Source organism: Callorhinchus milii, unplaced genomic scaffold (assembly GCF_018977255.1).
Source record: "Callorhinchus milii isolate IMCB2004 unplaced genomic scaffold, IMCB_Cmil_1.0 Scaffold4, whole genome shotgun sequence".
In the NCBI taxonomy this organism is placed as follows: Eukaryota; Metazoa; Chordata; class Chondrichthyes; order Chimaeriformes; family Callorhinchidae; genus Callorhinchus; species Callorhinchus milii.
Window position 1 is genome coordinate 5,789,791 of NW_024704745.1, and position 15,843 is coordinate 5,805,633.

Sequence of the window (15,843 nt, forward strand, 5' to 3'; positions counted from 1 at the left end):
GCAGAGAGGTGGAGGGTGATCTGATCGAGGTGTTTAAGATAATGAAAGGTTTTGAGACGATCAATAGCCGGGAGCTATTTCCTCTAGTGGCTGATCCCAGGTCAGGGGGAAGATTAAACTCCGAGCAGGAAGGGGGTGGGGGGGGGGGGGGGTGGAGATGCTGGAAGAATTATCCAGAGGATTGATTGTTCAAGTCAAGTGTGGAGTGAATTAAGAGTGTGGTTGATCTTGTTTGAGGTGAAATTAAATGGGAACTAGCCAAGGCACAGGTGGCCGAAGGAATCAGAGGGGATGGCGGGATGGGTGGGGAATTGGGAGTCGGAGTGAGAATTATTTGAGACACTACTGCTCGCGCTTCTGCCTCTTGAGAAGGTCGTGGGTTCGAACCCCACCACATTGGGGACTCTGAGCTCACAGTCCAGGCTGACTCTCCAGCGTAGCGCTGGGGTGAGAGAGCGCCAATTTGTCAGAGATGCCGTGCTTCAGATGAGATGTTAAACAAGGTTCCCGTCTGTGCCTGTTTAGGTGGGCGTTCAAATCTCGCAGCGCTGTTGGAAAACAGAAGGGAGATTCTCTCTCGGTTTGCGGGACATTGTGATACGAAAATTGACAGCTAGCGATACCCCTCTACCCCCACCCTCGCACACACACTCTCTCGAATTCTCTCTCTCTCTCTCTCTGTCTGTGTCTTTCACACTGTGTGTCTCTCCCGCCCACATACTGCCTCTAACCACCTCCCTTCTCTGTCTGTCTCTCACCATCTCTCTCGTTCTCTCTCACGCCGTCTAACCCTCTTTCTGTCTCTAATCCTCTCTCTCTCTCAGTCTCAGTCTCTCTCTCACACTCGCTCCCTCTCTGCAATACTCACTCGCTCACTCTTTCTTACACTCTCTCATACACTCTCTGTGTCTTGCTGACATTCTCGCTCTCTCACACTCTCCCTCACAATGTCTCTAACCCTGTCTCCCTCTCTATATATGTCTCTCTCTCTCACATACACTCTCTCTCACAATGTCTCTAACCCTCTCTCTTTCTCTCTCTCTCTATATATATCTCACATACACTCTCTCTCTCACACTCTCTCTCTCACACTCTCTCGCTCTCTCTCTCTGTCAGGCTCCCGTCTACGTCAGGAGGACTTCGCCCCGCGTATCGCCGAGCACCCGTCTGACCTGATAGTGTCTAAGGGGGAGCCGGCCACCCTGAACTGTAAGGCTGAGGGCCGGCCCAGCCCCACGGTGGAGTGGTACAAGGACGGGGAGCGCGTGGAGACGGACAAGGACGACGCTCGCTCTCACCGAATGCTGCTGCCCAGCGGCTCCCTCTTCTTCCTGCGCATCGTCCACGGCCGCCGCAGCAAGCCTGACGAGGGCGTGTACGTGTGTGTGGCTCGTAACTACCTGGGGGAGGCCGTCAGCCACAACGCCTCGCTGGAGGTGGCAAGTGAGTGTCCCGGGGGGGCTGGGGTGGGGGGGGGGTCAGGGGGCTGGGCTGGAGGATGGACGGATGGACGGACGGTCGTTTTGCTCAGGGAGTCGGCACGAATGGCCTCCTTTTCTGCACTGTAAATGGACGTGATTTGCGGTGACGAGAGCAGCGTCTGATATTATACAGTGACACCTCTATACAGTCTGATATTAACAGTGACACCTCTATACAGTCTGCTATTAACAGTGACATCTCTATACAGTCTGATATTTACAGTGACACCTCTATATAGTCTGACATTAACACTGTCTATTGTGTAACACTGTGATGTGTGTCAGTGCCTGGAATAGGTACCCTCACCACAGCAGTGTGTGTGGGGGAGGAGAGCAAAATCAGTCCCTAATGGGACGTTAAAGACCAGTTCGCACATTTATCCTTTAGTCTAGAACCAAGTTCTGACTGGATAAACAGCAGGAAAGATTACCAGATAGTGTTCTTAACGGCAAGCTGGGTGGGTTTAGCTGGTTAGACTCCAGCAATTACCCCAACGCACACACTGGTGTCCCCAAGCCTTGCCTGCGCCTAATACTTTCCGGAATTAGGTAAGTAAGCAGGATGCATATATCCTGCGAAGAGCTTAGAGACGTCTCAATGACGTGATAAGGCGATGTATCGAATGAAAGGATTATTGTGAACACAACCTCCAGCCCCACCGAGGCTTGACTGGCCTGAACTTTTATGTGAGAATGTTTCTGCCGGGAATTGCCTCGAAGGGGTGGGGTGGGGATTGGATTTCCGGGCGAGGGTGGGGTAGGGGGAGACGGAGTGCGGAGCGGGGGTCGTGGCAGGTGCTGTGTATGTGTCACTCGATCTTCCTGGGGACCAGCAGTCAGTGAAATCTGACAGGAGTTTGAGGTATTGATCGCCAGGAAGGGAGCAGATCAAACCTCGTGAAAAATTGATGAAGGTTCCTCCGTTGAGGTGTGCGGAGCCAGAACGAGCAGGGGACATGGTGTGGGGGAGAGGGCAGAGGGCAGCCACACGACCTATCAACAACAACCCCCCCACCCCACCCTGAACACTTTCATACAGCGATTTGGACTCAGCTGTGGGCTTATGGAGCCAACATATAACTCAACACAGCCTTGCAGGAACACGGCTCACACCACCTCACTCACTGCCTTTATTTTTCTTTCTTCTCTCTCTTTCCCTCTCTATTTTTGTCTCCCTCTCTCCCTTTCTCTGTCCCCCTTCTCCCTTTTTCTTTGTCTCTGCTTCCCTTTTTCTCTCTCTGTCTCGTGTGTGTGTGTGTGTGTGTGTGTCTGTCTCTCTCTCTGCTTCCCCCTCTCTCTGTCTCTCTCTCTGTCTGCCCTCTCCCTTTCTCTCTCTCGCTCTCTGTCCTCTCTCTGTCCTTTCTCTCTCTCCCTCTCTGTCCTCTCTTCCTTACTCTCTCTCTCTCTCTCTCTCTTTCTCCCCTCTCACTCTCCTTTTCTTTCTTCTCTCTGTCTCTATCTCTGTCCACCGTCTCCCTTTTTCTTTGTCTCTCCCTCTCTCTTTCTCTGCCTCTGTCTTGTCTCTCTCTTTCTATCTCTCTTTCACTCTCTCTGTCTCCCCCCTCCCTCACTCCCCCATCCCTCTCGCTCTTTCCCCTTCTCTCCCCCACCCCCATCTCCGCTCGCCTCCATCGTTCCCTCTCGCTCTTTCTCCCTGACCTGTCAATCCTCCTCCCCGCCCCAAAACCTCCCTGTGTGTACTTTAGTCCAGATCACCCAGACCATGCTCAGTGATGGCCATCGTCTTTGACAAGCATTGTGAGATATTATCTTAACCAGAAAGGTGCTCTGTAACTACTCCACACATTGTGCTAGGATTGACAGAATAATGGACAATTCTTCAAACGCAGGCTTCATTTAGAAGCCACTTTTAAGAAACTCTGGAAAGAACGGTTAATACTGGACTGAACGGAGTGTAGGTCGGGAAGCGATATGCCATTCGTTACAAACCTCAGTTAGCCTGGCTCAGTGGTAACGCTCTCGACTCTGAGTCAAAAGGTTGTGGGTTCAAGCCCCCACGTCAGGACATGGAATCACATAGTCTAAGCTGACGCTCCAGTGCAGCACTGGGGGTGGGGGGGGGGGGGAGTGTTACATTACCGGAGGCACTGTCCTTTGGATGAGACATTAAACCGAGGACCTGTCTGTGCCTGTTCAGATGGATGTTAAAGATCCCGCAGTGCTATACTAATAATAAATAATCCTTGCATTTGATACAGCACCCTATCATGTCTTCAAGACATCTCAATTTGCTTCATAGAATATACTGTAAAGTGAATTTACTGTATAATTTGTGGGCAAAACAAAATATACAGTCAATTCAAGTGAATACTGTTGGAAAAGAGAAGGGAGTTTCTCTCTCCCGGTGACCAAGCCAACCATCCCCCAAATGAAACTGGTCACTCAATCCATGGCAGTTTGTGGGTTGCTGCTGTGTTCGCCCACAAAAATGCGCAGTCACTTTACAGTGGATCCCGTGAAGTGCTTTGGGAAGTCTCGATGACATGATGAGAGGCTATTATTTGTAGTCCGGCTCAACACACTAAGGGGATGCTTTAACTGTAGAGTGAGGGCAATGTGGATCTACTGGAATGTTCTCAGGGATAAGGGGGATACAGTGATCCGCAAAGAGGACTGGTGGGAGCTTTTCTCTCGGGAGATGAGAGGATTGAGAGGGGACCCGATCGAGGGGTTTGGGATTAGGAAAGGATTTGATAAGGTGGATGTAAATAGGCTGTTTGCACTTGTTGATCAGTCCGTAACCAGAGGGTATAAATCCAAGCGAGTGAGTAACAGATCTAATAGATTGAGATAGCGATACAGCGAGATAGAATGAGAAATAGAGATAGAGAGAGAGAGAGAAGTAGAGGAAGAGAGATAAAGATAGCGAGGTAGAGGGCAATAAAGATATATAGCGAGATAGAGTGAGATAATGATAGAGTAGGAGATAGCGTGATAAGGATAGAGAGAGTGATAGACAGAGAGAGAGAGAGAGAGAGAGAGAGCATGAGCGATAGAATGATATGTTCACAGTCCGACACTTGCTGCACATCAGCCTGTGTGCTGGGAGAGGGGGTGTGGGTGTGGGCTCCTCTCCTGACCTATTAAACATAGGTTCCAGCTGATCTGGTCCTTCACTCACACTGTCACTGTCAGTGCTCGCAGCTTGAATGAAACCAGTTCACCATCTCCCTGCCTCAGTCCACCGGCCACTCTGTGGATTCAGCGTAAAGAACGATTAATAATAATCAACCCTTGCACATGATATCGTGCCTCAGCACTTTGTCGAGACGTCTCAAAGCGCTTCACAGGATATACTGTAAAGTGTAGTGCAGTGACTGGGCATTTTGTGCGGGAAAGGCGGCAGCCAGTTTGCACACAGCAGCGTCCCACAAGGAGCCATGGAGTGAGTGAGCAGTTTTATTTGGGGGATTGTTGGCCAGGACACCGGGAGAGAGAGAGAAACTCTCTTCTCTTTTCGCCGCTGGATCTTTAATGTCAACCTGAAGGCAGACCGAACCTCGGCTTCATGTCTAATCCGAAGGACGGCACCTCTGATAATGCAACAACCCACCCCCCCACCCAGCGCTGCGTTGGATCTTGAGCTTAGACTATGTGATTTCACAACCTTCTGACTGAGAGGCGAAAACGTTACCCACTGAGTCAGGCTGACACACAGGCCGGTGGGGAGGAGTTCACAGTCACCTCAACCAGGCTCTGACCCTCCCTCCCTCCATCTCACCCTCCGTGGAGTGTACGTTTTGAGTTGAAATATTCTGAGGCTGAGACGGAGGAAAATTATTTTGTGGCAAATTCTTCACTTCTGACTTAAGTTGTCTTTTCTGCTGCCCTGAAAAATGCCTCCGCACTTGAGAATTTTCCCAAACTCCTACATTTTACGGCAACGGTCCTTCTGGCTAACACGAGGAGGATGTACGTCAGGCCTGACTGACAGCCTGGGCTGGGACTAACCTGTGTGTTGGGCTGGTGAAAAATCCACCCCCTACCCCCACCCCCACACACACACACTCACTCGCACTCATAGTCAAACACCGTGCTGTCCACCTCCGCTGATACTGACCGTTTTCTTTAATCAGCTCCCGACAGTAGTCTTGTAGCGTAGTGGTTAATGCGCTCACTTCGCAAGCAGGAGGACCCAGGTTTGATTCCCGGGCGGGGCGAGACCTTAAGCAAGTTTCCTCACTCCACACGCCTCTGTTGACCGAGCAGTAAGTAGGAACCTGGTTATTAGTCGATTGACGGATCGCTTTCCGGGGGTAATAATCCCTCCCCCACACAATTTATTTTTGTCGTCACTCACTCCATAGCTGTTCGTGGGACCCTGCTGTGCGCAATTGGCTGCCGTGTTCCACCCACAAAATGTACAGTCAATCCACTTTACCGTATATCCTGTGAGGCGCTTTGAGTCGTCTCAAGGACATGATAAGGCACTATATCAAATGCAAGGCTTATTATTATTATTATTAAAGCTGAGGGAATAGGATTGTCAGACCTGCATGTCCGATCACTCTCTCAATGAGCTGCTCACATGACCCGAATAAAAACAATTCAATCTGCGGCAGGCAATTTCCGAGCGGATCCCTGGCCAAAAAAACAGCCGCCAGGAATTCTCTGGCCGTTCCGTTCGTTAATAAAACAACTGGAGAGAATGAGAAAGTACATTGGTTTACGTAGCCCCGAGCTACAGAGAGAGGGAGAGAGAGCAGTCGGAATTACTGAGTCGCACACAGCTAATTTGGTGGTTGTCAGGCAGCTCCTGGAGACAAATGTCACCAATTTTGCCGGCCTCTCAGATTGCTAAATCAAGCGAGAGGGTTTGGGGGGGAGGGAGAGGACGGGGAGGGGGAAGGGGGCAGGAATTGTTTTTAATACAACTGGGTTTAGCTTTCTTGATTAACCTACTCCTCGCCCGCACTCACCGCCCGCCATACAGGGTCGATCAAAAGTCCTGTCTCAGAATAATAATGACAATTATTATTTTTGGTCACTCACTCCACCACTGTTTGTGGGACACTGCTGTCCGCCATCGGCTGCCACGTTTCGCCCTTAAAATTTACAGTCAATTCACTTCACAGTGTATCCTGTGAAGTGCTTTGACACGTCTCAATGATGTGATAAGGCGCTACATCAAATGCAAGTAATAATATTATTGTAGGTTTAAATGAGATGTTTAAAACTATATATGTTTGCATGTATCAACTCGGTGAGAAAACCGTTTACGAATGCGATGAAAGAGCTGTACACTCTCTCTATGTTTGTTGTCTTAAAAAAAAACATAATAATAATAATAGTAATGACGCCATAAGGCGCTATATCGAATGCAAGGATATTAATAATAATATATATAATGATCCTTGCATTCGATATAGCGCCTTATGGTGTTATTGAGACATCTCAAAATGCTTCACAGGATTTACTGTGAAATAGATTGACTATATTTTGTGCCCGAAACACGGCAGCCAATTGCGCACAGCAGTGTCCTGCAAACCATCGCGGATTGGGTGACCAAATAATTATTATTTTGTTCGAGGGGATTATTAATTCCAGAAAGCGATCCGCCAACCGACTAACAACCAGCTTCCGACTTACTACTGGGCAAACAGAGGCGTGTGGAGTAAGGAAACTTGCCTAAGGTTTCGCCGCGTTGCGAGGGGAGAACTCGTAACCACTGAGCTACGGGACTCCATTCTAAGCCTTTAAAGTATTGATAATAATAATCCCTGTATTTGGTAATAGCGCCTTATGACATTTGGAAGGACTTCTCCATTTCACAGTAAATGCTTCAACCCGTTTACTGTAAAACAGAGTGACTGTGTATTTTGTGGAGGAAACTCGGCAGTCAGTTTCACAGAGCAGTGTCCCACAAACAGCCATAGAGCGGGTGACCGATTTTATCTTGGGGGTTACTGTCGGCCAGAACACCGGGAGAGAGAGAGGAACTCCCTTATCTTTTCGAATAGCGCCGCGGGATCTTTAACATCCACCAGAACAGGCAGAAGGGACCTCGGTTTAACCGTCTCCCTCCGTCCTACCACTCCCACCGCCGTTTCCTCCCCACCTCTCAGCCTCTTCCCCCCCCCAAGGCGCCCCCCACCTCCCACCCCCCCCCAGGAGACGATGACCCACCCGGCCGAGCGTGTCATCGCACTAAAGAGATGGACGGCCGCCGGGGGCAAAGGCCAAGGTTCAATTCCAAAATCCATCAGTAATTTTCTGACTGTCCCCAGGTCATGACTCAGTGAACAGAATAAATGGAGCGATTTCCGCAGTCAGTCAATGGAGAAGCCGGAGGGTGTGTGTGTGTTGGGGGGGGTGGGGAGTGGATGGTGGGGCGGGGGTAGGGGGGGGGATCTGCCTCATTTACAACCATTCTCCAACAGCCACTGTTGGTGTGAAAGCCTTCACTGGTGACAGTGTGTGTGTGTGGGATTGTCGCTCTGATCCACCCGTTCCCCGGGCTTTCGTTTTGATAGTGCAACAGCCGCCAATTGTGGGAGTTCTGAGCTAATAATAATGTTAAGTATCGTCTCGTCTTAATAATAATTCTTGGATTTGATACAGCGTCTTATCACGTCATACTTTCGCCCGCGCAATACGCGGTCGATTCGCTCTACGGTATATTCTGTGAAGCAGTTTGAGACGTCTCAAGGACGTGATAAAACTCTATGCCAAGTGCAAGGATTGTTATTAGTAATATAATAATAATAATATTGTATTATTATTATTATGAGCATTATTGTTATTATCTGGACATCTCCAAGCACTTGACAGGTTATATTGTAAAGTGTCGTGACTGTGTATTTTGTGAGCAAATCCTTCACCAGGCTCCACACACCCAGCAGCTGAGCCCCTCACATGCCTTTTTGCTCTTGCCCCTCCTGACCTCTGTAATCTCCCCCCATCCTATCACCCCACCTGCGCTCAGTGCTCCCCTCACTCTTGTCTTCCGCAGGCTCCTCGCTCCCCCTACCTCATCACTTGTGCTGCTCTCTGCAACTCTGGGTCTCAGCCTGGCTCAGTGGGCAGCTCTCCTGCCTCTGAGTCAGAAGGTTGTGGTTTCAAGCCCCCGCGACAGGACTTGGAATCACATAGTCTAAGCTGACCCTCCAGTGCAGTGCTGGGGGGGGTGTGGGGTGTTTCATTGTCGGAGATGCTGTCCTTCGAGTGAGACGTTAAACCCAGACCCCGCCTGTTCCTGTTCAGGTGGATGTTAATCCTCCCAAATAAAATTGGTCATTTTCGCTGTTGATGAAACATTGCTGTGCACAACTAGCTGCTGAAGATCACCCCACAAAATTACACAGTTACTTGACTGTACATCTTGCGAAGCACTTTGAAACGTATTAACAACGTGATAAGGCACTGGATCAAACGCAAGGCATATCACCTTATAACATCTCCACAACCGCTTTGAACAGTACCTTGTCTGGCCATCTTCTAAACTCTCTTAGCCCCGTGCCATGCTGGTTGCCCTCCACCCCACCCCAACCATGTTCTGTATGAAGTGCTGCCTCTTGTGAGTTGCTGCGACTCTCTTTGTGGTGATCCTCTGTTAGATGATTATAGGGAAAAGGGAAGGCATCAAACAGGTTACACATCTGAAAAAGAAATCGGCTTTCGTTCGGAGTCCTGTAGCTCAGAGGTTAGGGCGCTCGCCTCGCAAGCGAGAGACTTGGGTTCGATTCCCGGGCAGGGCGAAACACTGGGCAAGTTTCCTTACTCCGCACGCCTCTGTTTGCCTAGCAGTAAGTAGGAACCTGGTTGTTAGTCAATTGGCGGATCGCTTTTCTGGGGATAATAATCCCTTCAAAAAAAATATGTATTTGGTCACTCAATCCCTCGCTGTTTGTGGGACGCTGCAGTGCGCAATTGGCTGCCGCGTTTCACCCACAAAATTAACTTTACAATATATTCTGGGAAGAGCTTTGTGACGTCTCGAAACCGTGATAAGGTGCTATATCAAATGCAAGGATTAGTATTATTATCCATCACAAGGTCTCAATAGACTTTATAGGCAACTGTTGTCAAGTGCAGTGACTGTGTACTTGTGGGTGAGTCCTGATAACTGGGTCCCTCACCCAGTCAGGTGGTGTAGATGGATGTCAATGTGGAGGTGGTGATATGTTGGTCACAGTTCAGTTCTCTTCCATATCATGTGAAACAGCCTGGCTCAGCGGTAGCGCTCTCGCCCCTTCAGGTTGTGGGTTCAAGCCCCACGTCGGGACTTGGAGTCACCTTGTCTAAGATGATGCTCCAAAGCAGTGCTGGGGTGTGGGAGGGTGTTTTGGAGGTGTCCGGCTGGGACATTAGACCAAGATCCCACCTGCCTGTTCAGGTGGATGTTAAATATCCTGTGGGGCTATCGGAAAGGAGAAGAGATTTTTAAATCGGTCACTCACTCCATGGCTGTTTGTGAGATGTTGCACTCACTTACTCACTCACTCACTCACTCACTCACTCACTCACTCACTCACTCACTCACTCACTCACTCACTCACTCACTCACACACGGCTGACTGTCTCACGCACATACACACTCAGTGCTCATACACAAACGCACACACACACAGCTCACTTTCTCTCACACACACACACACACTGGGCTCACTCTCACATATACAGACACACTGGGCTCACACACACACACACTCACACACACACACACTCACACACACACACAGCGTAAAGCAAAACAATGAGTGAACGGAATGAGTGTTATTTTTTCCAGTGTTGACCTGCCCGAGAGATGAGATGACAGAGTCAATGAATGTTCTTCCCTAATATAATGTAATTAGTCCCAGCAATATCTCACTAATAAACTTACACACGCCTTTAAAGATTGATGAGGAGACGTTTAGCAGTTAGCTGCTTATTTGCGACAGGACCCTGAGAGAATCAGACGCTTTTATGACTTTTTGCCACTAAAGGGAATTAATAACCATTTCCTTGAATGCTACGTTCTTCCCAAAGGGAGAGGGGGGGGAGGTGGGGGGTGGGGGGGGAGAACGACACACCCTCCTGTGCATATGAGCTGCTCTTTAACTCTCCATTAGCGGAGTGCTTTGTTCCCGACACACTATTTATTAGTAATTATAACAATAATAACCCTTGTATTTGATACAGCACCTTATTACGTCATTGAGACATCTCAAAACGCTTCACAGGATACACCTGTAAAATGTAGTGACTGTGTGTTTTGCGGGCGAAACGCGGAGGCCAATCGCGCACGGCGGTGTCCCGCAAACAGCCGTGGAGCGAGCGACCGGTTTCGTTTGGGGGATTGTCGGCCAGGACACCGGGAGAGAGAAACTTCCTTCTTTTTTCCAACAGCGCTGCGGGATCTTTAACGTCCACCCGAACAGGCGCAGATGGGATCTCGGGTTTAATGTCTCATCTGAAGGATGGTGTCTCTGACAATGCGGCGCTCTCTCTCCATCCCCCCCCCCCCCTCTTCCCCACCCAGCGCTGCACTGGAGCATCAGCCTGGACTGTGAGCTCAAAGTCCCCAAAGAGAGCGAGAACAAGAGCAAGAGAGTGAGAAACTGGAGAGACGGAGAGAAAGAGATAAAGAGCGAAAATGAGGGGAGAGGGACAGAGATAAAGAAAGACAGGGCCAAGGGAGAGAAAGACTGGGAGAGAGACACACACGAGGATAGATAGAGAGTTCCTGAAGTGTTAAACTCCCAGGACACTGCACTCAGCTTGTCCTCATTCTGGCTTCTTCACCTCATGGTCCAACAATCTCACATTCTCTGCTTTCTCTCTTCCTCCTCCTCTCAATGGCTGTCACTTTCTCTCCCTCCCTCTCTCTCTCTCTCTCTCCTCTCTCTTCCTCTGCTCAGTGTCTCTCCTCTCTCTCTCCATCTCTCTCCTCGCTCTCCTTTCTCTTCCTCTCTCTCACACTCGCTCTCTGCACTCTCTTTCTCTTCCTTGTCTCAATGCCCACCCCCCACTCACTCTCTTTGTCTCTCTCTCTCTCTCTCTCTCTCTCTCCCTCTCTCCTTCGTTTACATTCTTGTTCCCAGGAAGAAATTCCCGTTTCCACCTTAAGTCGCAGGCCCTGGCAGAGCCCCTCACGCTCACATCTCTGGGTCAGAAGGTTTTGAGTCCCACATCGGGGACTTTGAGCTCACAGTCCAGACTGACGCTCCAGTACAGCGTTGTGGGGAGCACCACATTATCAGGGACCCCATCCTCCAGATGAGATGTTAAACCCGGACCCCGTCTGCGCCTGGGGAGGTTTCCTTAACTCCACGTGACTCCGTTTACCTAGCAGTGAGTAGGGAACACGGTTGTTAATCGATTGACGAATGACTTGCTGGTGGTAATCATCCTTCCCCCAAAACATATGGTCACTCAATCCATGACTGTTTTTGTGGGACTGTGCACAATTGGCTGCCGCGGTTCGCTTCCAACAATACGCAGTCAGTCCACTTCGCAGCATATCCCGCGAAGCTTTTGAAACGGCTCGACGATTTGAAAAAGCGTTGTATCCAAATGCAAGGATTATTATTACAGTGAACCTCACTTAAGGGGTCTCAGTTGGGACCGTACATATAATACGACTTATGCAAAGTAGGACTCGTGTGAAACTTGCATAAGTTACAGGAAATTCAACAGGACTTGGGGCAGATGTGATCGTGCGAGTTATGCAGATCAGACTGACGCGGGTTTTACTGGATTATACCCGTACCCCTTGCCCGGCTTCCCCCTGCCCAGCACTGCCCTTGCGCGTGCCCTGTGTGACTGTGGCTTGATGCAGTGACGCAGAGACAGGCAGACGCTGGCCTCTGGCTGTGTAGCTAATCCAATGTCAAGGTCCAGCTCCTCACCCCGGCTGCTGGCCTTTAATTAAAGCACGGAGCCAGTGACAGATGGAGAGAGAGAGAGAGAGAGAAAGTATAGGGCCGTGTGGACGATTTCTAGTTTAATATTACTGGTGTTCTCTTAACCTTTCCTCCATTCCCCCCTCCTCGCTCGAACACAAAGTCCAGTTCCCTGTAAACAGCGGCTTATTAATAAGCAGTGATCCCCCCACAGGCGGCCTGACATCATCATAATAATAAGCATCCTCGCATCTGATACAGCGCCTGATCACGTCGTTGAGACATCTCAATGCTCTTCACCGGATATACAGTAAAGTGCAGTGACTGTGCATTTTGTGTGTGAAACGCGGCAGCCGAAGTACAACATCTCTGATAATGCGAGGCTCCCCCCCAGCACTGCACTGGAGCCTGGATCTAAAACACCTGACTTGGTGGGGGACGGGGGGGGGGGGGGGGGGCAGGGAGGAAGGGGTGGGATCGAACCCACAATCGCCTGACTGCGAGGCGAGAGAGTGCGAGCGATTGAGCCGGGCTGACACACTGCGAACATCCAGGTGGAAGCGTGGCTTTATGGGGCTCGGGAGGTAGGGTTTATGACTGATGAGATACAAACATTCCTTGTGCATAGAATAAACACTCGCTCCATCGCTCCCCGCAGAAACGCTCTATTAATTACCCGCTTCTCGTTCCCCGTCTGTTACTTTATTGTCTATTTTGTTTGCAGCAGCTGTGTGAGCGCGAGTGCAGATGAATGTATACGTGGTAAGTGTGTGCGCGTGTTGAGTGTGTGCGTCTGTGTGGAATGTGTGTGTGTGCGTGTGTGTGTGTGTGTTCGCGGGCGAGGAGTCATTCTTGCTCAACGTTCGTACCTTCGCTTTAGTGTCAGGAGATTGTGGGTTCAAGTATCGTGTCGGGATAAGTGTGAGGGGTGCGCCTAAAGTGATCACACACACGCACGCACACACACACACACAATCTCCCACCCACCCATACACACACACACATGTTGCTGTGTAGAAATTGTCTGCTGCGTTCACCCACAAAACACACAGCCACTGCACTTTACAGTAAATCCTACGAAGCGCTTTGAGATGTCTCGGCAACGTGATAAGGCGCTGTATCACATGTAAAGATTGTTATAATAATCCTTGCATTTTGATATCGTGCCTTATCACGTCGTCGAGACATCTCGAAGGGCTTCACAGAATACCCTGGAAATACAATACAAAATTACATTGGTATAGCGCCTTTCATGTCGGGAGGACGCCCCAAGGCGCTGATTAAAAGTGAACAGGCTATATTTTGTGGGCAAAACGTGGCAACCAATCGCACACAGCAGTGTCCCACAAACAGTCGTGGATTGATTGACAAATTATTATTTTAATATCTTTATAAAACTAGTGAGAGAGAGAGTGTGAGTGCGAGAACGCGGAGCAGACTGAGAGAGAGGGAGAGAGACAGACAGACAGACAGACAGACAGACAGAGATAGGTAGTGAGAGAATGCTAGAGTGTGTGTGTGTGTTGCCGGGGGCTGTCAATGTGTGAGAGCTGTCTGCTCTGTTGTGTATTTATGTGTCCAATATTGTTGCGGTGGAGAAACAACAGGAAGGTTTTTTTTTATATAGATAACAAAATACAATTTACTGTGCTGAAAACAGTGGCGCTGAAGAGGAACTAAGTCCTCTCAAAGTGAATACACTGTCACAGGAAAAATAACAATGAGAACTACAAAAATTAATCATCCCCACATCTGACCACAATAATCCTTGCATTGGATACAGCCCCCTCTATCACATCAATGAAACGTCTCTACAGCGTTCACAAGAATCACCGGTTAATAGTCGATTGGTGGATTGCTTTCCACCAATAATAATCAGAAAAAAACTGCGGTCACTCAATCCACGAGAGTTTGTGGGGACGCTGCTGTGTGCAAATGGCTGCCGCTTTTCACCCACAAGGTACACAGTCAACCCACTGTACGTTACATACTGTGAAGCACTTTGAGACGTCCCAATGACGTGATGAAGCTTTATATCAAATGCCAGGGATATTATTTTTACCAACAAAGTGCAGTGACTGTGTTTCGTAGGCAAATTTGCACGCAGTAACGTTCCACAAAACGGCCCACTTTGAGTTCGCAGTTTTGATAGTCCGGATCAGAACTCCCATTGCCGCCTCCAACACTCTCCAACCCTCGCTCCTCCCTCCCTCCCTCCTCGCTCCGCGTTCGCTCTGCTGAGAGTAAGCGCCGTGTAAGTGCGAGTGGTTATTTCATCATCTAATTATCATCATCTTTCGGATGAGACGTGAAACCGTCTGTGCCTGTTCAGGTGGACGTTAAAGATCCTGCGGCGCTGTTGGAAAAGAGAAGGGAGTTTCTCTCTCCCGGTGTCCTGGCCGATAATTCCCCCAAATAAAATTGGTCACTCGCTCCACGACTGTTTGTGGGACACCGCCGTGTGTAGTTGGCTGGCACGTTTTGCCCACAAAATACACAAGTCACTCCACTTGGCGGTGTATCCTATGAAGCGCTTTGAGACGTCTCAACGATGTGATAAGACGCTCTTATCAAATACAACTATTACTATAATCCTTGCATTTGTTACAGTGCCTTAACAGATCGAAGGCGTCTCCGACAATGCAACACCCCCCCTCCCCCAGCGCTGTGTTGGGAGTATCAGCTTAGACCGTGTGATTCCAAGTCCAGAGGTGGGGGTCTTGAACCCCACAACCTCTTGACTCAGAGGCGAGACCGCTACCACTGAGCCAGGCTGACGCACTGCACCCGGTGTAAGAGACAGAGTTCGATGTGTCGTGGGTGGGGGTGGATTTAGCGATCAGAGGTTGATGGTGGGTGGGTGGTTGGGTGGGTGGCGATGGGGGTGGAAAGTGGAGTGGGGGTGCGGGTTAAGAAAAAGCCAACACATTTGCCTGAAGCCATAGCTTATGCTCGCGGCAACGCCGGGGAGTGGCTGGGGAGCGTTAGGCAGGCGTAAGGTGATGGAAAATGACATTTCAAATCTCCAAGACATCAAAGATTCAAATTCCGCTTGTGTCAGACATACTAATCAGATTTTAACAGGAAAGCACAAGCCTAACACAATCCCTGTGTCAGCAGCAGGAGCTGTTGAATAATTTACAAAGTGTGCTTGCTAAATACATTTTCAATAAGAGGCTCGTTTTTAATATCTTTTAGACCCAGGTGCTGCCCACAAACACTGGCTCCCAGCTATTGCAGGCACAATAATTGAGTTTTTCCATGATATTGTACTTATTCCTTCCATTATAATCAAATTGTATTATCATAATAGTCTCAGAATGTGCCTGGTGCTAAGGCCAGGCCCACTGTGCCTCCGCAGGAGAGTTATAATAATAATATTAATATTAATAATAATCCTTGCCTTTGATATAGCGCCTTATCACTTTGTTGCGAGGCCTCAAGATGCTTCACAGGTTATAAGAACGTAGGAACGAAAGAATTTGCCAGAAGAAAGAAGGCCAAGGTCCATCTAG

At 49.3% G+C, this 15,843-nt stretch overlaps 1 protein-coding gene across 1 annotated transcript in view; it reads left to right on the top strand.

The window, feature by feature from the left end:
* LOC121848854 (roundabout homolog 2-like) overlaps positions 1 to 15,843 on the top strand; it is a 61,076-nt gene that overhangs the window by 33,327 nt on the left and 11,906 nt on the right. The window contains exon 2 of the mRNA XM_042334017.1: positions 1,117 to 1,443. Within this exon, the coding sequence (XP_042189951.1) occupies positions 1,117 to 1,443 (327 nt within the window). The remainder of the gene's footprint in view (positions 1 to 1,116; positions 1,444 to 15,843) is intronic.